The sequence below is a fragment of the Cetorhinus maximus genome, chromosome 13 (assembly GCF_964194155.1).
Source record: "Cetorhinus maximus chromosome 13, sCetMax3.hap1.1, whole genome shotgun sequence".
Classification (NCBI taxonomy): domain Eukaryota; kingdom Metazoa; phylum Chordata; class Chondrichthyes; order Lamniformes; family Cetorhinidae; genus Cetorhinus; species Cetorhinus maximus.
Window position 1 is genome coordinate 19,374,220 of NC_135891.1, and position 24,228 is coordinate 19,398,447.

At 42.6% G+C, this 24,228-nt stretch overlaps 1 protein-coding gene across 12 annotated transcripts in view; it reads left to right on the forward strand.

Moving 5' to 3' along the window:
- slco4a1 (solute carrier organic anion transporter family, member 4A1) overlaps positions 1-24,228 on the forward strand; it is a 183,881-nt gene that overhangs the window by 127,460 nt on the left and 32,193 nt on the right. For 10 of the 12 annotated variants that reach the window (XM_078555062.1, XM_078555057.1, XM_078555065.1 and 7 more), the window contains 4 exons: positions 496-542; positions 2,872-3,767; positions 15,056-15,146; positions 22,241-22,362. In XM_078555062.1, the coding sequence (XP_078411188.1) occupies positions 3,035-3,767; positions 15,056-15,146; positions 22,241-22,362 (946 nt within the window). In that variant the 5' untranslated portion in view covers positions 496-542; positions 2,872-3,034. Of the gene's footprint in view, positions 1-495; positions 543-2,174; positions 2,278-2,871; positions 3,768-15,055; positions 15,147-22,240; positions 22,363-24,228 lie in introns of all 12 variants that reach the window. The other 2 variants (XM_078555066.1, XM_078555068.1) reach the window with 1 other exon arrangement.

Sequence of the window (24,228 nt, forward strand, 5' to 3'; positions counted from 1 at the left end):
ATGTCTATATTATTCTCATTGCTGTGTGGCCCTGATTATTCCAAAGATGAGGTAAGGTAAGGTGCTGTATTTATTTTATGGTTGTCAACGTGAGGCATTACCTGATGAGTAATGGTGAATGCATTTCCAGTTTGGCACCCTCCCAAATTTAGCATCAAGCACTCCCACATTGAACATAGCAAGGTCCTCGTGTAGAATAAAGCTCTGCCTATTGTGTTTCACCAGTGTGCGCTGTAGCTCTTAAGTGCAAGCATCTTTTTTATTCTACACTATGTTTGAAAGTTAAGTGAAGATTAACGATCTCGCAGATAGTTTGACTTGTTCTGACACAGCTTTCTCGTATAAATCTTTTAATTGGTTTTGTAACTTGTGCAGTAGAAGACTGTACTTGTATTTACAGTGTTCACATTTTGAAGAAAAGTTTTTCTGTATTCATTTATCAGTACTGTTGGGTTTGACTATTATTAATCCGTTGCTCTTTGCTGCTCTACTTAGATGCAGTAATTTCTCAACTGAAACCCAAAGACATTCAAATTACTTTGGTAAGTACATTTATTGTATTTGACCAGCTGTATTAATTTTTTTTTGTAACTTCTGGGGAGGTCAATACTAAAGGCCTCCTCTGTAGGCTTTTTAAATGAGTAGAATAAATTTGATATTAACAGAAGCTTTAAGAGCATGTTTGCTATCTTCTATTGATCCCTCTGTATGCTGTTTTGAGAAAGGTGCTAAGATTATTTCAAAGAAATTTATATCTTTTTTCCAGACCCTGTGCAACTTACACTTTCCTTCCTTACATTTTGGATCCAAATTTTTGAGTATGCATGTTTATCTAAAGGTTTCTATAACCCAAACTTGGTCTTGCCTAAATCACCAATATCTCATTTCTATCCTATTCTTTTTAACTTCAGTACTTCAACATATTTTAATCATTGAAATATTAGATTCATTTCTCTTTGGTTACACTTTGCTTCCTTTGGGCAGATTCCAAGTTGGCTTCTGTTGCATAGGATGGTTGCACCAATTCTTAACATCAATTTCTATTTGAAGTGTATTGCATGGGGTGTATTTGTAATTTGAATCCTACAATTTCTACATTCAATCTTTTTACACTGTGATCCTGGTACAAGTTATGAAGCCTCTGTTAAGTAATTAACAAACAATTTGCCAACAAAATTACGTTGACAGATTTAATGCTCATGGTTAAAACATTGAGATTTGGAGAGGCACTTCTTCATTGTTATTAATGTTGAGGAGCACGATTTCCTTCTTCCTTTCTGGGGTCAGATACGGAGGGACTGTTAGTCATAGAAACAAACCAATTCACCCAGTAAAACTTGTTAATGCTCTTATCAGCGTTTGATTTTTGGTCAGCAATTAACAGTAAACATTTTACAGCACACTTGGCGCATTAGCACTTGCACAATCATGTTCATCTCCACTCCTAAGTTCCTAAGTCCTTGTTTACGTGTATGGTTTTTGACGAAACACTGACTTTATTTGTGGTAGTAAATCATGAAGTATTTTACTCATAACCCAGACCATTAGTTTGATCTGGGCCATCTGTTTTCCACATTCTGTCATCTCCTTTGTTTCAACTAAAACTACCTTTCCCCATTTCCTTATTTGATAGTGACCTCTTGATGCTGTTGGCTTCTTATTGATAAACCAGTACAGAGTACAATAATCCTTGTCATCAATAGCCTTTGTATTGGGGTCCTTTCTTGTTACAACAAATAAACTTTTTCTAATAACCCTTCATGACATGGATTGAATTAAGAAATAGAGTGGATCAAAATAATAAATATGCACATAAAATTGATTCCAAACCCATGTGGGAGATATTTATTTCAACTGCCTGGGCAGAAATCAAGCAGTTTTTTTTAAAGGGGGCCCAACAAGATTACCACTTTGTTGATGAAGTTGAAGGTGAACCCCCATGGCTGAGGTTATGCACCCCTCTTATGGGATTTTTTTTTTACAAATGTTAAAGGCACTATATAAATCCAGGGTTATTGTTTTGTTGTTGCATATCATCTTAACAATGGATTTTGGCCTTTCCCCTCGATTTCTAAATAAAACAGAAGTGCACTTTTAGATATGCTGCTCCAAGTTTTCTTTTAATAGTCGTTCTTAGGTTGTGAATATGGCTGGTATTTATTGCCCATTTCCAGTTTCCCTGAGATGGTGGTGTCGGGCCTTCTTGAACGAGTGGCTTGCTAGGTTGCTTCAAAGGCCAGTTCAGTCAACCATGCTGATAAGATCAGGCCAATTCAGGTAACAAAAACATTAGTAAATCAGTTTTTAGTTAATCCAACTATGCCATGGTCACTTTTACTCATACTATTTAAAATTTTTAAAAATAAAATTATGTATAAAATTTCAATTTTCAAAGCGTTGTGATGACAATTAAACCCTCTTACTTTGATTTGTTAGTTCAGGCCTCTATATTATTGGTCCAGTAATATAACCGTGACACCATTGTGCCCCTCATAACTTATTTCATTCTTTTCTGTTAAGAGTAAAATATAATATAGGGCTGTGGAATACATTGCAAATAAATATGTTAGATTAAAAGTTAGGGTATAATTCAGGACTTTATTAAAAGGGAAAAAAAATGTTATTGTCACTGTTTGTTGGTGTAGAGAAAGCAATAGCAAATCCTGCGTTATAGGATTACCTTCTACAATTTTGGTACCATAAACAATACTAAGGAAAAGAATTTAAATCCTGCACATCAACGAATGGAGTGGTGCAAATCAGACAAAGGTGAATTCTTCTGTCATAGTGAACAATATCAGTACTTGAGATAGTCCTATTAATAACACACACAGCTGATAGTAATTACTATGTTTCTTTTGCATGATGAAGAAAATAAGATTGACGTACGAAGACCCTGAGGATATATCATCAGTCACCACAATGAGCTGTTAAGTGGAATTCTGAAAGGGATCATTCTCCTACTCCTCATCTGCGAGAATCACACATTGTGGGGGATCTTTGGAAAGTGGTAACCTTCCTAGTTTGATTGGAAATGTCAAGCCATTTAACAGGAGATACTTCATTCAGCTCCAGGCAGGAGCTGCTGAATTTAAATGAGCCATGCCCAAATGTTAACAGCTTGGACACTTTGACTTCTTCAGCAACCAACAACAAAATACAGTGCAATGGGACAAAGGTATATGATAGCCAGTACAAATTAATCCCAAGCAAAAACAAAAATATGTGTGGATGGGGTCTGCTGGAGCCCAAGTTTTTGCAGGTTTTTAACACACCAAAAGGAGTGCTGCTTTTTCTCTGCATTGCTTCATTTCTCCAAGGAATGATAGTAAACGGATTTATAAACACCGTGATTACCTCAATTGAGCGGAGATTTGACCTACGCAGTTACCACAGTGGAATGATTGCCAGCTCCTATGACATTGCAGCGTGTGTCTGCCTGATTTTTGTCAGTTACTTTGGCGGCAGCGGTCACAAGCCACGATGGCTTGGCTGGGGGGTTCTAATCGTGGCTTTGGGATCACTAGTGTTTGCCTTGCCTCACTTTATCTCTGGTCAATACGTAGTGAATATATCTGAGCAAACTGGATTGTGCCACTCTAATCAGTCTACACAGTGTAACGAAGGTTCATCTAGTTCATCCAGCTACCGGTTTTTGTTTATGCTTGGACAGTTCCTGCATGGCATTGGAGCAACTCCGCTCTACACCCTGGGAGTGACCTATCTAGATGAAAATGTCAAGTCAAACTATGCTCCTGTTTACATTGGTGAGTCTAGGGAGAAATGATGTATAGTTTTGGTATGCTGCATTTGCTAATGCCTATGTAAGTCATTGGCATGATCGCCGTGAAAGCAATTAGACTGGTAATGTTGCATTCTAGTACATTTTCAGGGCAGGGATGTATGACTTAATTTCTTCGAAGAACCACTAATGCCCCTTTGGAAAGCAAATAAATGTGTATGGCATTTCCTTGGGGCTTTTCCTGCTCTGTGGCAATAACTTTGACAGAAGTTTGATGAAATGGTGAGTGACGGAGCAGGAAGAAGCCTGAGGAAATTCTTGCCAATGCTATAAACTAAGATGTGAACATTGCTAGCTACAATATCATAAAGATCTAGTTCCAACTTGTGGGATACAAGGAACCACACTGAAAACTCCAAGTATGGTTTGAGAATCTATTTTTGATAGCTAGTTGATGAGAATGGTCCAGTCTTTCAGATATTTTGCACATGTTTAGGAAGATTTCTAAGTAAAAAAGCTCATACTCACCATCAGATCTCCCAATTTCGAAACGTCATTGTGCCTTTAAAGTTACACAAAACCCATCCCTGAAGTTTGATCTTATGGAGCTGGAATTTTTTAAATTAACTAATTCTTGTTTGCCTGCATATAAAGGTCATTAATTTGTACAGATCATTGTGCAGATTTGCTTTATTGCACATTCACCAGTCAGAACACATGCTTCCTTGTATCCTCACCTCCCCCTTAAAACATTTCTTCCCTGATGGAGAACCCAGCTAAAATAGATTGATGAATCATACACAATAAGAATGCCCACGTTTTTTTTTTGTGTGTGATGACTAGTACCATCTCGTAAATATATCATGTAACTGTAAACTGCAGTCTATAGATGTGAAAACAAAGTGGGATTGATGCATTGGGGAATGAAAATCTGTCATGGCTAACTGAGAAGTGACAGTGGTTCACCTGGGCACTGCTAGATAAATGTGTCAGAGTATTTTGTGGGTCATAGCCGTTACTAACTAAATTTGATTTTCAAAAATAAATTGTGATTATGAGAATTTTAGGACTTAATCATCATGAATTTAAAGTAACATTTTTCTGACTTTAATCACGTTGATTGAATCAGAAGTGCTTTCTGGGTCACTGGGACGTGCTATTGCCCACTGATGTGCCGGCGTCTGTGCTGTTGCTTGGTTCAGAGAGGAGATGTGATCTGAGTACATCTGTCCACGGCTCCACCTCGGGTGTCAAGGGAGGGTCCTCGAGGTCTACTGGGCATCGTGAAGATGGCGCTTCTGAGGGAGGAACAGAATATGTCAGTTGATTACATTGTAACAAAGTGACTGTGCATGAACTACGGCTGCTTGTCAGGATGGACAGCTGCGGCACTGTGATTGGACGAGCAATGGGGACTCTTGATTAGAACTTCTCATTGGAAATGCCACAATCTTACACTTCTTGTACACTCCGCCAGTCTCTCACCTGTCCTCTGGACTCTTACCTTCATCTGAGACCCCAGCCTCTCCGCAACCTGTGGACCTTGCTCCACGCTCGCATTCCATATCCAGGGCACCCATCTCGAACTTGGAAAGTATGTTGGGGACCGTTATGCGCCCATTCATGCGTGCTCCAGCACATTATGGCTTATCTTCTCCTGTATGGGTAAAAGTGCATTCATTAGTGCACCCTCTACCTGTCACACCATCCTAGCCTCACCCTCAAGGAGATGCAGGTTGAGTCGCCCATCAGGTTAGCACACTTCTATACACACAAGGCAAGCGGGCACATCTCCTTGTCTTCGCATGCACAGGGCTATGTGCATTTGGCACTCTGCAGCTCACATCCATGAGTACCACAAAGAGCGGCCACCCTCCAAGACATCTATACACAGTTCTATGTCAAGTTGGTACTCATCCTTGTGGAGCGCAGAAGATCATTGAACCATTTCCAGCACTGGATCCAGGTGCGGCACACCACGTCATGTCCGCTCACCGCGGTAGCCACCTCCATCCAGGCCTTTTTCACCTGGGGGGTGGCCTCCCCTTGCCATCCTGCAGCATGAGTATGGCACGCGGGGCACTCACCAGAGAATCATGGGGCAAAGTGTCACCAGCATTGCCCTCCCGCCTGCAGTGCCTAGCGGGTGCTGAGCCCAACCCTCCTGCCAGGCATATGGTTTTGCACTCTCTTGTTGACAGCTCCCTGAAGCCCCCTCCCCAACCGCTGGCAGCCTTCAGGGAGCTGCCATGCTCTTTTAAATGCCCCCCACCTCCGGGTCGCCGTCGCACCTGGCGCCACCACACTCCCGTCCCCTACTGGCAGTGCTGAGCCAATGTCCGGGTTACGATCGCAGGCAGGAGCAGATAATGCATCTGTTTCCAGGCCTGCCAATCATGCATGCGCACGACGTGCTTAAAATTCAGGCCTAAGTGCATTGTACTTGCATGCATAACTCAAAATATTCCAGAATCTCTTAGGCAGTGTATCTGAGCTGTGTCCCACCTGTGTCTGTGTCACGGGGTGTAAATATGCAAGAAATTCCAGGCCGGGGAATTTGCAATATAATTTTGAGCTTCTAGTATTTGTTATTATCTGAATCATTCAACTCTGCTGCTGCTTGTTAAATTTCCCTAAGTTCCCTTCCTTTGTATTTACAGGGGAAGTTCTGAGGTTTGATTTATGCATTGGCTGCAAGTTCTTGTTTGGCTTTACAAATGTGAAGAGATCGAACTTTTAGATGGGCAAAACTGCTCTTGGATTGGACCCTGAACTGAAAACATTAGTGTTATTTTTGTGGTCCAACATAATGATAGAGAAATCAGCTTTGCCTACACAAGCATTGTCCAGCTATCACCAGTAATTCTGCCCAACTGGCTTCATAATTCTGGTTGGCTTAACAATGTGTCAGTTGAAAGCTAACACTATTGACAGCCTCTAATAATGATTACCTACCTAGAATGTAGGAAAATATTTGCTCGTAATATCTATAAGGAAGAGCCAAGTAGAACATAAATATTATAAATAGCTTGTTTAGTAGATTCAGTTTCATTTGCAACTCCTCAGGTAATGAAATAGTCTTTGCCTGCATACAGCAAGACCTGGACAACATTCAGGTTTTGATGGAGTAGTGTCATGTAACGTTTGTGTCAGGCTGTAATCATCTCCAGCAAGAGAAAGTCTAACCACCTCCTCTTAACAGTCAGTGGCATTACTACCGTAATGCCCCACCATCAGCATCCCCGGTGTCACTGTTCATCAGAAATGTAACTGGACCAGCCTACATAAATACTGTGACCACAAGTGTAGGTCAGAGACAGGGTATTTTGTGGTGCATTATTCACCTCCTGACTCCTCAGAGCCTGTCCACCATCTGCAAGGTATAAGTCAGGAAAGTGATGGAATACTCTCCAGTTTCCTGGAATACTTTCCAGTTCCTGAGTGCAACGGCAACAAAACTCAAGAAGCTCGACACCATCCAGGACAAAGCAGCCTTCTTGATTGACACTGCCCCACCACTTTAAACATTCAGCCCTACCACCACAGCCATACAGTCTCTGCAATGTGTACTACCTACAAGATGTACTGCAGCAACTCACCAAGGCTTCTACGATAGCATCTCCCAAACTTATCCTTTACTATCTGGAAGGACAAGGACAGCTGGTACAACAGAACATGCAGCACCATCTGCAAGTTCCCCTCCAAATCTTGTCAAATCATCCTGACTTGAAAATATGTCACTGTACTCTCACCCTTGCAGAGGCAAAATCCTGGAACTCGTGCTTCAACAGCGTAGCGGGAGTACCTTCAGTGCACGGACTGCAGTGATTCCAGAAGGCAGCTCTCTACCACCTTCTTGAGGGTAATTAGGAATGAGCAAGAAATGCTGGCCTTTGTAAAAAAAATAGAAATGTCACCAATGTAGAGTTATTGTGGAAGTTTTGTTTTTCCTTTTACCCGAGTAGATGATTGGGGAAACTTGTTCCTTATCATCATGAGGCAACTTATTTTTCCTCGCCATTTTTGTGGGCTGCACTGCTGTGGTATTTTGCATAAGTGAATTGAAGATGACTTTTAACTGGAAAGACAAGTGCAAAGTATTAATGACTCATAAGAACGATCAATACTGCACTGCTCTAAATAGAAAATTGGCCTGAATGTTTAAAGATCTAGAGATAGATTTGGTTGATCAAAGTCATCAAGTGCAAAACAAAACCTTAGGAATGCCTGAATCTTGCACTCCTCCTGAACACTCATCCTTTCTAGCACTCCCCATCCTGAGTGAAGATAGATGGTAAAATAGCCACTTCCATGGAAGACTACGGCAAACACACATTTGCATATGGGTGAAAGAGAAAAGTAACAACGGTTGAGCACATGGGAGAAGAGAAAACAAATCAGGATGCCGAGTCTTTATGGATAGAGCCTGTACTTAGAAGATGAGGAGGAAGAAAATAACGATGATCAGAATCGGCGCATTTTACAATCATTCCACTTTGAATTAAAGGCACATAAGTACATTAGAAATAGGAGCAGCAGTAGGCCATTTGGCCCTTCGAGCCTTCAATAAAATCATGACTGCTCTGATTATGGCTTCAAGTCCACTTTTCTGCCTGTCTCTAACCACTGCATTACCCCTGCCCCCACAACCCATAACCCTTGATCCCCTTATAGGTCAAAATGCTACCTAACTCATCTTGACTATATTCAGTGATTTAGCCTCTACTGCTCTCTGGGGTAGATGTTAGAAATTAATTTCCTGAGAGATGAAATTCCTTCTCGCCTCTGTCTTAAGTGGTAGGCCCTTAACTCTGAAACTGTGCCTCTTAATTCTAGATTCACCCAGCAGGGGAGACATCTTCTCAGAACCTCAAATGTTTCACTAAGATCACCCCCATTCTTCTAAGCTCCAATGAGTATAAGCGCAACCTGCTTAGCCTTTCCTTTTCATACAATCCCTTCATTCCAGGAATCAACATTAGTGAACTTCCTCTGAACTGCCTCTAACGCAAGTATATCCCTCCATATATAAGGGTTATTAAATAATGCAGGTATATTAATTCATATTTTTGGACTTGTGCAATGCTAACCTTTTTTAACTAAGGAAACCAGTGTTGAGAAGTCCAAGAAATTTTGTTTGGTGTAAACCTATGTGTAACTAAAGTAGTTTTTTTCCCTACATCATAGCCTGATATTTAAGAAAATGAATATGAATGATTTACCTACCCGAACAACTGTTCTGTAGCATTACCGTGAGGTCATGAGCTGTATTTTATGTGCCCCTCCGAGTGTGTTTTGGGTCGGGGGGCACATTAAGTAGGACAGGTGCCCACTCCACCACCTCACCTCCATAATACGGGGGTGGTGGGGTGTGGGTGGGTGCAAAATTAGCAGCACGCCTACCATACTTAAATAGATACTCGAGGGTCAATTAGATTTGTTATCAAGCCAGTTGACCCTGATAATATGCTGCCCATGCCAGCATTTGGCGTGGGCGCTCAGACAGGTGAGGGCAGCCCGATTTCTTTTTAATAGCGTTCTCCAAAGAACTGGAAGGGGGGGGGTGTTGGTGGGGGGTTCAATTTTCGGGGGCTACCCTTTGCCAATTGGGAGCCAGCATCCCTAAGATCGACCACCTCCACCCCACTTCCTACCTAGCTGCACCCCAGCCCCCTCCCTGGCTTACCCAAACCCTCCCTGCTCAAGACCCAGGACTTACCTGCTGTGGGGATTCATGGGCCTCCTTCCTTCCTTCCCTTGCTGTCACTGCAGCGGCCACTGACACGTTCTTGGCGCTGCTGGGATCGATGCAGCTGCCAGCCAGTACGATTGGCCAGCAGCTCCAGAGGGAGGAACTTCCTTCTCAGTGAAAGCCCTCTGGCGGAAGTCCCACTTGGCCCTATTGTAGCCCACCTGCAGTGCTTTACGGCTGCGGGGCGGAGTAGCGTGGAGCATGTCGGTTCCATGCCGACTTTGCTTCTGGAGGGGCGAGCTGTTCACCCCACCACCCCAGTGTTATTTAGCCCCACGTTTTTACAGTTCGTTTACAGACTCGAGAGCTTCCCCACCCAACCCCAGCAAAGCTTTAGTGGGGACTGGAGGTAGGAAAATCGCAAAATATGAAGCAGATATGCTTTAAGAAGATCCCCCTTCCCTAGATCATTCCAGCATTTCTACAAAATTGAACCGTCTGTATTTTATGGAGGAACCATGCAAATAATCAGATGATGTTGAGGAAGAAACAAATTTGCATGTAATTTATGTTGGAATATTTAATACAACTTGTGTTCTCCTATTTCGAAGCCTGTCATAAGTTATGTTCCTCTTCAGAGATTAATTCATGTTAAATTTTGATATTGAGCTGAGTAGTATATAATCTTAATCAGCAGATAACTGGTTATATTCTAGGGGAGGGTAAGGGAAGAAATACCTCAGGCAAAACCTGAAACTTTGTTATGATCTGCGATTTTTTTTATTTTAGTTTTGTTTTTGACTCTCATGGACTTGAAATCTGTAACCAAACTAATTGAGGTAGGTGTATTTGGATGGATTGCAGTCCAGAACTGATGACCAATTGACCTGCTCACTAAATAGAGAATTCAGGATAGGCCACAACTATTCTCTCAGTTCTACTGTGGTCTCAAACACTAAAGTAAACAGGCTAGGAAAACCAAAGTGGTTGTTTCCATTAAGAATTCCGACCAGGATGTGGCAGGGTTCTGCAGCAAATATATCTATGTTGCACGGCATAGAATTCCAAGCAAGAAAGGCCACTTAAATCAGCTCTTTATTCCCGATGATCATACGGATGAGTTTGACAGGGTACATTTTCGGGCCACGTAGAATTTGGGGATCCGTCCAAATTGGTTTGGAACTGTTCTCGTTTTGTATTAACCTACAGGATGTGATTGAGTTCTGTACCTGATTATGAACAGTTTTGATTGTTTTAAGTTGGAAACATTTGGTTCCTCATTATTATGTTTCTCACTGATGCAGCCAGCAATATAATTTCTGTGCCACAAGTGTCAGACCTCCCCAGAGAGAATTCCAAGAACTCTGCTGGAAAGAGATCCCTCCACTCAGCCTCTTCGCCAACTCCTTGGTCTGAAGAAAATACTTATAAAGTTTTACTCCGCCATCCTACTTTGAAGAGAAATAAGAAATTGAGTTGAGAAGACTTCATGAAATATGCTAAACACAACAGTGATCATTAAAGACAAACTACATTCTTTATTTGCTTAGCATTTCTAACGAAATTATCAGGGTGTTTATCAATCACTCTAAATACTTGTTCAGAATTTAGAAGGGGTCACATTAGGGGGAAAAGGATTAGGATAATGGCTGTTGTTAACTCTGGGTCATCGAGCACCTTTTCACTTTAAACTGTTAGTGCCACTGTCAAGTATTGTCCAATCAAATATGATACAGCCAATGACAATAAAAAGTCCTCACTTCTTACTGCAACATTGTAACGTTTCAGATACTCAAAAATCACATGCCTCAAGAGTGCCAATTAGGACCAGGCATTTTTGTGCTGTGCCAATACATACTGGAAACTGGATTATGGAAGCTTAAGTTCATTTCACGTAGGATTCTGTCATTCAGCAGAGACAAGAGACTCTCATTCCAATAGTCCTACTGGTGGAAAGGCGATGTACAAAGTCGCTTCCCCTTGGGCTACTGTTAATAAAAAATAAATAAATTCAAAGAATGGGCAATGAACAAAAGTGCTGCTCAGTGTGATCAGGCATTGTCTTTGCTGTGACAGGAGAAAACAACAAAGCTAACATGAAATAATATAGTTCAGCAATCTCATTCTAAAATTAAAATTCTCATGCTTTGGGGAATTTTAACATTGTCCTGCAAAGGATAGTAATGTTATGTTTGGCAGACCTTCTGAGGACTGGGCAGCACACTTCCATATGAGTTGAGCAGTTGTGCACTTTAATTATACCAATTCTTCTGAAGTGAGCTCCTAGAAGACCGATGCACCTTATACTTTTCCTTAGCAGGACTATATGGATTCAGAATGCGAGTCATCAGCCACGGCTTAAGACTAACCAGTGACCTCCCACCCTCCATCCTCATAGACTCGTCTGTTTCAAACCTATTCAGTAAGGATTGGGACAGAATAGATGAGTCATGACTGGATCCCAGGTAATCGATCAATGCATTGCTGATGGTATGTTTGACATCACATACTACCTGCATGTTTTTAGAGCAGTATCTTTAACAATTACAGAAAGAAATTTCCTTTTCTAAAGATACATTTAGTTCTGTAGGTTTGCTGTAAATTGCAGCTCAGATCCTGGGAAAATCAGTAATGATGTAATGCTGTATTCTCCTAGTTTTCCTCAATTACCATAAGAGTTACCATGAGAGTAACAATCTACTCAACCAGCACAGTAATTGACTAGCACATCTACATATCGCAGGCAAACTACCATGCCAGAGACGTCTCTACCCAGTCACTGAAAATGATTTACAGTAAGAAACTGATAAGTAAGATCTTCAAAGTAACGACAATATTGTATTAAACAATTGGTCCTAAGTCCCCCTACAGTATGTTGCTGAACCCACATTTCGCTTATCTCAAGCCTCTCTCGTGGCGCATTTAAACTCCACATGTACCGGGTTCATATAGAGCCAAAATCACTTTGTAACTATGCTAAACTTGGAGTAGCAGTTGAGTGTGAACAAACTCCAGTGCAAAGTGAATTGAAACTTATTTCTCTGAAGAGTCTCATTCTGCATTGTTCTGGTTATCGAGTTGTGTTCTGATGCCAGATTCAGGTTCCACTTACACAAAGGCTGCTGAGTGAAGTCAAACTGCTTCACAACAAAGCTATACTTGAAGTTTTCACGCGCCCTAACTCCAGAAAGGAGTTAGTAACCCCAACCCATGTTGTTTCTTTTTTTAATGCCACAACTATCATCGCCTTTGTTACTTCTGGACTTGATCACTCCAACATATTCCTGGCCAGCCTCCCACTCTTTACTCTCCATTTAAGGAAGTAGCAGCTGGACATTTAGGAAATCAAAACACAACCAAGCAGATGTTTTAATAGAAGGGAAATCATGTTTGACAAATTTATTAGAGTTCTTTGAGGATGTAACCAGCAAGGTGGATAAAGGGAGTTGGGGTACATAGTGAATTTAGATTTCTAAAAGGCATTCAATAAGGTACTACTTAAAAGGTTACTGCACAAGATCAGAGTTCATGGTGTTATGGGTAATACATTAGCATGGTTGGAAATCTTCTTATCTAAGGAGGGATGTACTTGCATTAGAGGCAGTTCAGCGAAGATTCACTAGGTTGATCCCTGGGATGATATGAGGAGAGGTTAAGCACGTTGGGCCTATACTCATTCGAATTTATAAGAATGAGAGGTGATATTATTGAAACATATAAGATTCTGAGGAGCTTTGATAGAATAGATCTGAGAGGATGTTTCCCCTCATAGGAAATCTAGAACTAGGGGGCACAGTTTCAGCATAAGGGGTGGTCATTTAATACAAAGATGAGGAGGAATTTCTTCTCTGAGGGTTGTGAATCTTTGGAATTTTCTACCCTAGAGAGCTGCGGAGGCTGAATCATTGAATATATTCAAGGCTGAGACAGATGTATTCTTGAATTATATGTGAGTCGAGGGATATTGGGAACATGCTGGAAAGTGGTGTTGAGGTCAAGATCAGATCAGTCATAATCTTATTGAAATGCAGACCAGGCTCAAGGGATGTTATGACCTACTTCTGTTCCTAGTGTTCATGTTTTTATAAACTTGAGGTCATCCAAAAATCTCTTTACTCACAGCCAGTCCCATTCACCCAGCACTTCTGTGCTTGCTGACCATTGTTGGCTCCTGGTCAAGCAATGCCTTGATTTTGAAATTTTCATTCTTGTTTTCAAGTCCCTCCATGGCCTCATCCCTCTCTATCTCTATAATCTCCTCCAGTCCCACAATCCTCTGAGCTACCTGTGCTCATCTAATTCTGGCCTCCTGAGCACTCCCACTTTTAATGGCTTCATCATTAGTGGCCATGCCCTTAGCTGACTAGGCCCAAAGCTCTGGAATTCCCTCCCTTAACCTGTCCACCTCTCTTTCCTCCTTTAAGGCGCTCCTTAACACTCATCTCCTTGACCAAACTTTTGATTATTTGCAAGATAAAAGCAAAATACTGCAGATGCTGGAAATCTGAAACAAAAACAAAAAATGTTGGAAAAACTCAGCAGAGTTAATCTTTTGAGTCCATATGACCCTTCTTCAGAGCTCGAAATGTTAACTCTGTTTCTCTCTCCACAGATGCTGCTAGACCTGCTGAGGTTTTCTAGCATTTTCTGTTTTTGTTTTGATAATGTGCCCCACTTTCGCCTTATGTAGGTCGGTGTCAAATTTTGCGTTATAATACTCTGTGAAACACCTTGGGATGTTTAATTATATTAAAGATGCCACATAAATGCAAGCTGCTGCTGTCGTCAGGATGTGTGTTTCTGCAGAGTGAACAACTAGACATCATCATTATGATTTTGAAGTTGGTAAATTGACAAAAGGCATTGAATAATTGAGACAAAAATTACCTGTTAATGCACCCAAAATTATCAATTGATTTCTGGGTATCTAAATTGTAACCCATGGGCTACTAGTGACCAAGGCTCCATCAATTGATGCTCCAAAACCAAGGCAATGTGATCCTGTTTGCATTTTCATTTCTTACCTGTTGACTGGCCTATTTGGATTTTGTAGGCCTGGAGGTTGGGATGAGCTGTTCTCAGCATTGTTCGTTTCAGCAACTATATATATGTAAGTGAAAGGGAACATGATTTTTTTTTTTCACGTGACCCCAAAGGCTATGTGCCCTGAACCTGTTGTCCAGAAGGATCAAAACCTTGAGCAAGCCAAACAATAGTAGATCATATCCTTCACAACTGGCAATTGTGACAGAGAAAATGTGGTGTGAATGCAAGTTGTGTAAACAAGTTTGGAAAATAGTATTGTGCCATCAGAAGTAGCATTTGGGGTCAACATATTATTCACAGCTGTTGTCATTTTTGTTACAGAAAGATGCAGACATGGATACATCCCAGTGATCTAATGGGAGCGAAGGAAAAAAATGTGGAGACTTGAATTGTGTTTTTTAGGAAAACACTGTTGAGAAGCTTTATTAGGCAAAGACTTGAGATAGAAGCAGACACGGAAATAAATAAATAATAATAATAAATAAATACATTTTCAATTGAGCAATGTGGTATGCATCTATAAAACTGAGTAATATACAATTTATGAAATAAACACCTCTTGCTTTTATCTCAAGGTATCTTCTACACGGCAGCAATTATTGGACCTGCAGCTGGTTATTTACTTGGAGGCTTTTTCTTGAAAGTCTATACCGAGATCAACACTAAGTGAGTTGCAGTCTTTCTGTTTTACTTGCTGCCAATATTAGTGCACGTAAGATGTTGCTTATAATCTAGAACCACTTTGTGAGTTTGATTTTGTCTTTGCGTGTGCATATGTTTTAATTCTGGGACTGTTTTACCAATCCCTACAGATGAAACTTTTCTGACCGCATTCAAATAGTTGGAGCCTCACTTACCACTGCAAGTCAACATTTTGATCAACATACTATTGAAAAATAACCTTAGTAATGTTACTTGGCAAGCAATTATTTTGGGGGAATGTCCAGTACCTGGTGCTGCCTCTCCTGAGAGATTTTTCCTGTTGCTTTTTTTTGGATTCCTATGATTTGCACCAATTTTCCTTTGCATCGCTGCTTCTCAAGGCTTTGACTACATGCTGTGGTTCAGTTCCAGAGGTGCTTCCTGGAGACCATTCTGCATGTGGAGCCTAGATAATGTTGTTAGGCTATTCCTTCCTTGGAGCATCAGAGCTCAGTCAGATTCTGAATCTAATACTCACCGAATATCCAGACATGTGCACTTTCAGCAGCCATTGCCAGATAATTGATCAGGACCGGAAATTGAGGTCCCCCATAGCCACTGCCCTGAAAACTATTCACTGGCCAGGATCTTTAGGGCAGGGCCCGCTCGCCAATGCATAAAATGACGTGAGTTGACGTCGGGCGGAACTCCAGTTTTCAGGTCAGCGGAGGCGCAGCCGAATCAGCTGCGCGACTGCCGACCTGTCACTGGCCTATTGAGGCCATTTAAAAAGTAATTAAGCTCATTAATGGACCTGCCCGTCCAACTTTAAGGTTGGCGGGCAGGCCAGGATCCCTGGCGGGCTTCAGAAAAGGCATGAAATCTCATCCCCGGGCAGGATGTGGTTTCATGAGGGTTTTTAAAAAGTTAATAAATGTTTGATTTAAAGTGATAGACATGTCCTAAGTTATGTGACAGTGTCACATGAGGGGACATGTCAGGGAAATTTTGTTTGTGCACCTTTACCATGGTGCCGATCTCCCTCAGGCAGCACTTAGCCACAAGGAGATGAGTGCGCTCTTTCGCATGCATGAAAGAGCGCACTCTCGGCTGAGGGAATCCCCCTCCGCCTGCACAGGGAGCGCATAGCGCTTCCTGGCGGATGTCACACTGGGCGGGGCTTAATTGGCCCGCCCACATAAAATGGTGGCATGGTCCCAATCGGGGGCGCCAATTGGAAGTGCGCCTGCCCACGCCCGCTCCTGCACTTACCCTCCAACGGGGGGGGGATTTCTTCCTACTGTCTTAACGGACTGGCCGATTACATTCCCTGCCAAAATATTCGCAATTGTTTTCTCTGAAGTCAATTTTGTGCTCTTTAAAATAAGAGGAACAAAGTACTTCCTCACTATTGCCACTTGTTTCAATAAATAACTCCTAGGTCTAAGATAGCATGATTAGATGCTGAATTAAGCTCTTGCCATCCGCTGCAATGACTCAACTCCAGCCCACCAGTGGTTCGCCAGTGTTAATTTTTTGGTTTTCTGCATCAACCATCCAAAGGCTTTGAACAGAACTGCCAATTTTTAAGCAGCTTTGAGCTGTAGATCTACATCCACTCTATATATTTTGCCGGCAGCAGAGCGGAGGGAAACAATCAAGAATTTTTGGCAGACAACCCAATCACTTGGTTACAGCAGTGAGTAGTTGAGACATAAAGAATAGTTTTTGTCCCATTTCAGTACCAATTCCATGGCAAGTTAATTAATACTAAGGCAGGGCAGCAGCCTTGAGGCTATTGATGGATAGTTGTCAAACAATACTTTTACATAGAAACTGATCAACACGTAAACTAGATCTCATCATAGATAATGGAGACAAGAAACTCGCAATAATTTAAGAAATATTTAGATTCTACAATCGCCAGCCTTCAGGGTCTTTCAGTATAGATGGATTAAGTTTTGCCAGATGGTCTTCCTTCACTGAAATTATAATTATGAATTCAAATTTGGGACCCAGTATTTTAACCCAGCAGATCAGCCAGTTCTTTTTGATAGATTCCTTTGGAATAAGAAACCTTTCAATTTATCATGCCGCAAGCTCAGTTATTGTACTGAATATTTGTTTTTTTATTTTACTGAAGGTATAAATTGCTCTTCCCCCTTTTTTGCCCCTCATTATCTTCCCCAGACCATGCATGTCCCATGAACGGGTGACCATCTCTTGGGCTTCAGGCAATGTTGTTCTGAGGTTGGAAGAGTGACTTGGTGGATGAAATCACTCCAATTATTTGTTTTCTTTCCCTATCCAAAATCAGTAGGGCAAGAAAATCACAGTGGCACAGGAAAAAAGCTGAGCTCTTTCTACCCACTACTTTGCTACAGCCTGTTCCCATTCTGCCTTGTCTGTTAAATATGTTTGAACGTAACCAGTGTCCTTTGCAACCCAGATTCCCCCTTTTCCACACTTATTTTTGAAAATTTCTAAGAAATTTCCTTGGTTTCGTTTTTAAAACTGACAAAATTATAAACAGGAATGCCCTCTAGTGGAGATAAAACACAGTCATAAGGCAAATAAAACGTGTCAAGCCTGCCCTATTCCAGACCAGAAAGGGCTTTCACTCCCTCTACCTCTAGCTGCTGAGCAGCTGTAACCAACATATCACGCAGGTCAATGTCTGGTACCCTGGCTGTGGTCATGATGCCTTCATTCTGTGGAAGCGTGGTAATGGCAGGGAAAAGCAAAATACTGCGGATGCTGGAAACCTGAAACAAAAACAAAAATTGCTGGAAAACTCAGCAGGTCTGACAGCATCGGTGGAGAGAAACACTGAGTTAACGTTTCGAGTCCACGTGACTCTTCAGAACTAAAGAGAAGTAAAAATGTGGTGAAATTTATACTGTTAAAGGGGTTGGGAAAGCTGGATAGGAGGCCAGTGATAGGTGGAGGCAAAGGAGAAATTGCAAAAGATGTCATAAACAAAAGGTCGAAGGGGTGTTGATGGTGGTGATACTGGCTAAATGAGGTGCTAATGGTGACATTAAGAGTAGAAAACAGAATGAGCCAGTGACAGATGGCCCTAGTAGGAGTGGGGTGGGGAGAGGGGACGGTGTGGGAGAAAAGATCGAAATAGGCTAAAAGGTGGGGATAAAACAATGAATGGAAATACATTTTAAAAATAATAAAAATAGAAATAGGTGTGAAAAAATATATATATAAAAATAAAAAAATAAATATTTGAAAAAAGGGGATGAAAAAGGGTGAGGATGGAGAAGAGAGTTCATGATCTGAAGTTGTTGAACTCAATGTTAAGCCTGGAAGGCTGTAACGAGCCTAGTCGGAAGATGAGGTGCTGTTCCTCCAGTTTGCGTTGAGCTTCACTGGAACATTGCAGCAGGCCAAGGATGGACATGTGGGCATGAGAGCAGGGTGGTGTGTTGAAATGGCAAGCGACTGAAATGGTCTGGGTCATGCTTGCGGACAGACTTCTCTCGGCATTTGGTTTCTCCAATGTAGAGGAGACCGCATTGGCAGCAGCGAATGCAGTAGACCAAATTGAGGGAAGTGCAAGTGAAATGCTGCTTCACCTGAAAGGAGTGTTTGGGCCCTTAGATGGTGAGGAGGGAGGAAGTAAAGGGGCGGGTGTTGCACCTTCTGTGATTGCATGGGAAGGTGCCGTGGGAGGGGGCTGAGGTGTTGGGGGTGATGGAGGAGTGGCCAGGGTGTCCCGGAGGGAACGGTCCCTATGGAATGCCGCCGGTGGGGGGCGAAGGGAAGATGTGTTTGGTGGTGGCATCATGCTGGAGTTGGCAGAAATGGCGGGGATGATCCTTTGAATGCAGAGGCTGTTGGGGTGAAAAATGAGGACAAGGGGGACCCTATCATGGTTCTGGGAGGGAGAGGAAGGTGTGAGGGCAGAGGCACAGGAGATGGGCCGGACACAACTGAGGGCCCTGTCAACAACCATGGGTGGGAAACCTCGGTTAAAGAAGAAGGAAGACATGTCAGAAAGACTGTTTTGGAGAGTGACATCATCGGAACAGATGCAACGGAACTGAGAGAATAGGGTAAAGTCCTTACAGGAAACAGGATGTGAAGAGTTGTAGTCATGGGAGCTGTGGGAGTCAGTGGGCTTGTAACGAATATTGGTAGACAGTCCATCACCAGAAATTGAGACAGAGAGGTCAATTGAGTTGGCAAGTTGGTGCTGGACTCTGCCATGCTCCTTGGCATTGACCACAGGCAGGCTTCGCGACGCACCAAGCATTTTGTTGTCAATGTCGATCAGCCTTTTCCTGTATCCCACCCGATCAAAGTCCTCATCTGACTCCCCTGCAGCAGAACTCGTGTGCAACCTCACCCTCCGCTGTGCTGGCACTTGTGCTATCCTTATCCCGTCAGCTGGCTGCAGCCCAGTGTACGGTATCTCACTACATCTGGATCCTGCCTCTAACCCATCCTTTTAGATATGCGCAGTGTCAGTATCTGAGTTGGTGCCTGCGAGTGTGAAAACAAGTAATGGTGTTGTGTCTTCATCACCTCTCTCCTTGGGTGTTGCTCTACTGTACCTCGAGTATTTGGAAGAAAAAGGCACAAGAATGAGGCTGGGGTGCAGGGAGGGGAGCAAAGTAAGAGGTGCATGGTTACATCACCTGCATTTAGTTAATCAGAGGCCATCATGGAATGAAGTGGGGGCGTGGGAGGTGAGAAGAAGGATTAGGTATGTGAATACTGTCATCCTCTGTCCTCGCTGCTGGCCATGGCCTTAGCAATGGCTGTTCCAAGAATGGCAGCGTTGTCTCCACCATGGGAGTTGGGGCATACAGGTGCACCGTTCTGCTACCAGTTAGGTCATGGTGTCTCTCAGTGTGCACCACCTTGTACTGCAAGAGAGAGGAGGAAGTGTGACAGTGGGTGTCATGGAATTTGTTTGAATAGTGTGGCTGCCATGGTTATATAACTAGCAGTGTGCTCAAGCTGGGAGATGTAGATGTAAAGCTTGCAGCATTGCTAACTGTGTGAGGGTAAAGTGAAGCTATGAAAGTTAGGTATGAATCCTGGTTGATAGAGATTGTTGGTAGGTGAGTTTATTGGCTTTTGGTGATTTGAACAGTGGCTGAAGCTGCTGGTGTAGTTGGTAGGAAATTGCACTGAAGATGCACTCAATAACCTTGACAACTCATGTGAGGTTATTGAACTTCTTGTGGCACGAGATCTAGGCCCTTGGGGCTTGACTCTTGGGTGGAATTTTACGGTCTCTCCTGCTGGCGGGATTTTCTGGATCCACCGATGTCAATGAACTTCTGAATGGCTTGCCGCATTTTATGGCCGTACCCATGTCATGCTGGGGCCTTAAAATCCCATCCCATGTGGGCTCCTCCCACCCCTGTGGATAGAGGAATCACTCCTCCTCCTCCTCCACCAAGACCACCGGTGCAGCATTTGAACAGGTTGGAGCCCATTCTCCCCTCTTTGTGCCATTTCTCACTTTTTCTCAGGTTAGATTCTCTTCAATCATGACTTCCAGCATCTCCTCCAACCGCAATGCACCTCTCCTTTAAGAGGTGAAGGTTACCTTTAAGTGGTGCTGGCCAATCATCATATTGTCCCGCTGCCAATGTGTTTCAGGTAATAAATCGTGGGCAGAATTTCCCGTGCCCACTGGAGTTGGGCATCATGGCAGTATAGACACCAATCATCACCCTCTATCCACCGTGTTAGCGATCTCCTCAAAACAATTCAACTAGATTAGTCAGACATAAACTGCCCTGACACTCCTTGGTTAGCTTGTATTTGTCCAAGTGCTCTGCCACCCTGACCAGTTGTTGTGGGGAATTTCTAGCACCACTCCAGAGGCAGAGAGGTGTAGAATATTGAAGTTTATTCCAGCATATGTAGGGGAGAAAGTGCCCAAGACATTGAGCTGCTCTCTGAGTTACAGCAAAGACAGCAAGTACTCATAGAGGGGAAAGGCTTTTCTTACACAGTTTTTTTTATCCGGATACAGCTAGGATAGCTTCAGCCATCAATCTTAACCCAATTAATCTTAGCCCAATTAGCCTTGACCTAATTAAGCTTGACCCAATTATTCTTGATCAAATTAATCTTGACCCAACTAATGGCCATATGGGGATTTCATATGCTACTACTTCATATATTATACTACTTCACCCTGATTATACAAATTCCACTTTGTTTACAAACACACTTAAACATAACTCAGTTGCAAAATACTGCCTTTGAAGAAAAAAACTCAAAAATCTTGAAATGTGACAGAGTTATTAGGCTATTGGCAGCCTTCCAACAAGTGACTATTGAGACACAGTTTAAGACATCATTTGAAAAGGATTTGAATTAGTGTTTGAAAAAGAATAGAGGAAAAGGGCAGGATTGGGATTGCCATCAAAGTAGATGGCTCCAGGGTATGACCTCACACCAACTCTTGTATGATGAACCAATTGATCATCTTTTATATTGTTATTTCTAAAATGCCATGATCAAAGCACTAAAATTCCTACCATGTATGTTTTATCAGGGTTCTCCAATGACTGGTGAGAACTACATTACCGCTAATCGCAGCATATAAGTCAACCCCGTTTTTCCGAAACCAAAAATCTTGCTTTTGCTTACACTCGGCATATAAATTGACCCTTTTCAGCCACGACATGCTGTACTTGCACTGGTAGTCAGCCTCAACATTTTACTCCACAAATGCCTATTTTACTTACCGGTACCTAAATATAACCGGGTGCAAGGGATCAAGCGGACAATACGGGCTGTGTTGCAAAGGCGTGCAGGAGTTTAAGGCACGCCCACATCTTAAATTGGACGCTGATGACATTTCAAAATGGCAACCGTCCCCACCAGCAGTTCACTTTCATACTTGGTATGTAAGTCGACCCCTCTTTTGGAAGGGGCTGGCTGTAAAATTCTGGCCCATGAGTGAGAATGCATTTATGCAGTGACGTATCCTTAGGTCAAGTTTGAATACATTCTAAACATAGTCTTTAACAAACTGTCTATGTTTCATAAACCTTTATTTGCCATGAAAATGTTCTCTCCCTTTTGTGTAATTGTATAATTGGATTGAAACTAATTGCTACATTTTGTCAATGCAGGATTATCCTTACTCCTGAAAATCCCCTATGGGTTGGGGCGTGGTGGATTGGATTCCTTGGAGCTGGAGCGGCTGCTTTCCTCGTATCTATCCCAATCCTCGGTTACCCTCGACAACTTCCAGGTACTGGATCCATGACTATGGCTAGAATTCATGCTGCAAAATGGTAGTTTACTAAAGCATTTCCACAAATTAATTTCTGAGTATTGTAATAGTTGTGTTTATTTTATTTTAAATAGGTTAATGCTTCATTAAAGTATCAAAGTAATGTTGCACAAACATTAAGTGCTGGCTAAAATCACACAGGATAATTTTGAGGTGCTTATCACACTTCTCTATTGCTGTGAAAAACAAGATGTTGAGGTGTGATTTTTTTTTCTCTCATTTTTTAAGTTGGTTGAACAATTGGAATCAGGGAAAACACTCCAATGGTTGCAATCATACCTAACACAAAAGAAGATGGTTGTGGTTGTTGGAGGTCAATCATCTCAGCTCCAGGACATCACTGCAGGAGTTCCTCAGGGTAGTATCCTCGGCCCAACCATCTTCAGCTGCTTCATCAATGACCTTCCTTCCATCATAAGGTCAGAAGTGAGGATGTTCACTGATGATTGCACAATGTTCAGCACCATTCACGACTCCTCAGATACCGAAGCAGTCCATGTCCAAATGCAGCAAGACCTGGACAATATCCAGGCTTGGGCTGACAAGTGGCAAGTAACATTCGCACAAGTGCCAAGCGATGACCATCTCCAACAAGAGAGAATCTAACCATCAACCCTTGACATTCAATGGCATTACCATCCTTGAATCTCCCATTATCAACAACCTGGGGGTTACCACTGACCAGAAATGGAACTGGACTAGCCATATAAATACTGTGGCTGCAAGAGTAGGTCAAAGCTTAGGAAACCCTCTGTCTCTAATGAGTTGATTCTGCTCGTCCAGTGTGAAGGGGATGTAATTCCCTGCCCTTTGAAACTCTGCATCCGTGAAGACCTTGATGTGGTGGTGTGCAGCTGGCTGCATTATACCGCTGAGGTCTCCACATGCTTCTGAAAGGACACAGTTGTGGAGAGATTGAGCGTAACAGTGAGCTACAGGCATCAGCTGCCCCCTAACACAGTTGGAGGAGATCTCCCCTGCCAGCATGTCTCAGAGTGAAGTGACTGTGGCTCTTCAGAGCTTGAGCGTCCTCTTGCATTGTGTTTCAGACATCTGCAGATAGCTCGATCTCTACCTAAATACTCCAGGGGCTGCATAAGTCTTTCTACACCTCCACTGAGAATGTATGACAGCTTCATCACCTCTTGGGTCGAGCGCAGCTCTGGCCCCTTCAGGCACCACCAGTGCATCCTGGACCTCCTGATCTGCCCTTCTCCTTTGCACTCTCCTACTCCTCATCCTCATCCTCCTCTCCTCCCCACTGGAGGTTGTGTCTCCCACAGAGACCACAATCCTCATTTTTTTTTGGCTAGTTTAAAGCCTAGGATGACAGACAAGGTCTAAATGGACATCTCAGCGGGAGGAATAAAGCCTCCAATTAAGATAAGTTTTAAATGCAAATTCTGCTTCTTGCGTGAAGCTCTTCCAGCGGTCACAGAACTTCGAACAGCTAAGCTGAAACTCAGGGCTCGACTGAAGCCTTACAATCCACCCTAACTTATTAAAAAAATGGGAACCCCACCTGACGTGAAACAGGTTCTGCAAGCATTTTATTGCAGGCACAACCTATTATTCAAGTCAATTGCCTCATGAAAGAGCTTAAATACCCACTTTAATTAAATTTGACTAACACAGGCAAGCTTCCAATGTTTAGCCCCACCCGCCAGCAGTATTATCCAGAGCTGGGGTGATGACATTGGGAACATGACCCAACATGATCACACCCAATAATATGTCGGCGCGGGTGCGGAATTCTCCCATTTTCAGGCCATATTATTGAGCCCAATGTTTCAGATCTGTGACCTGTTGGGAAGTTAGAAATGT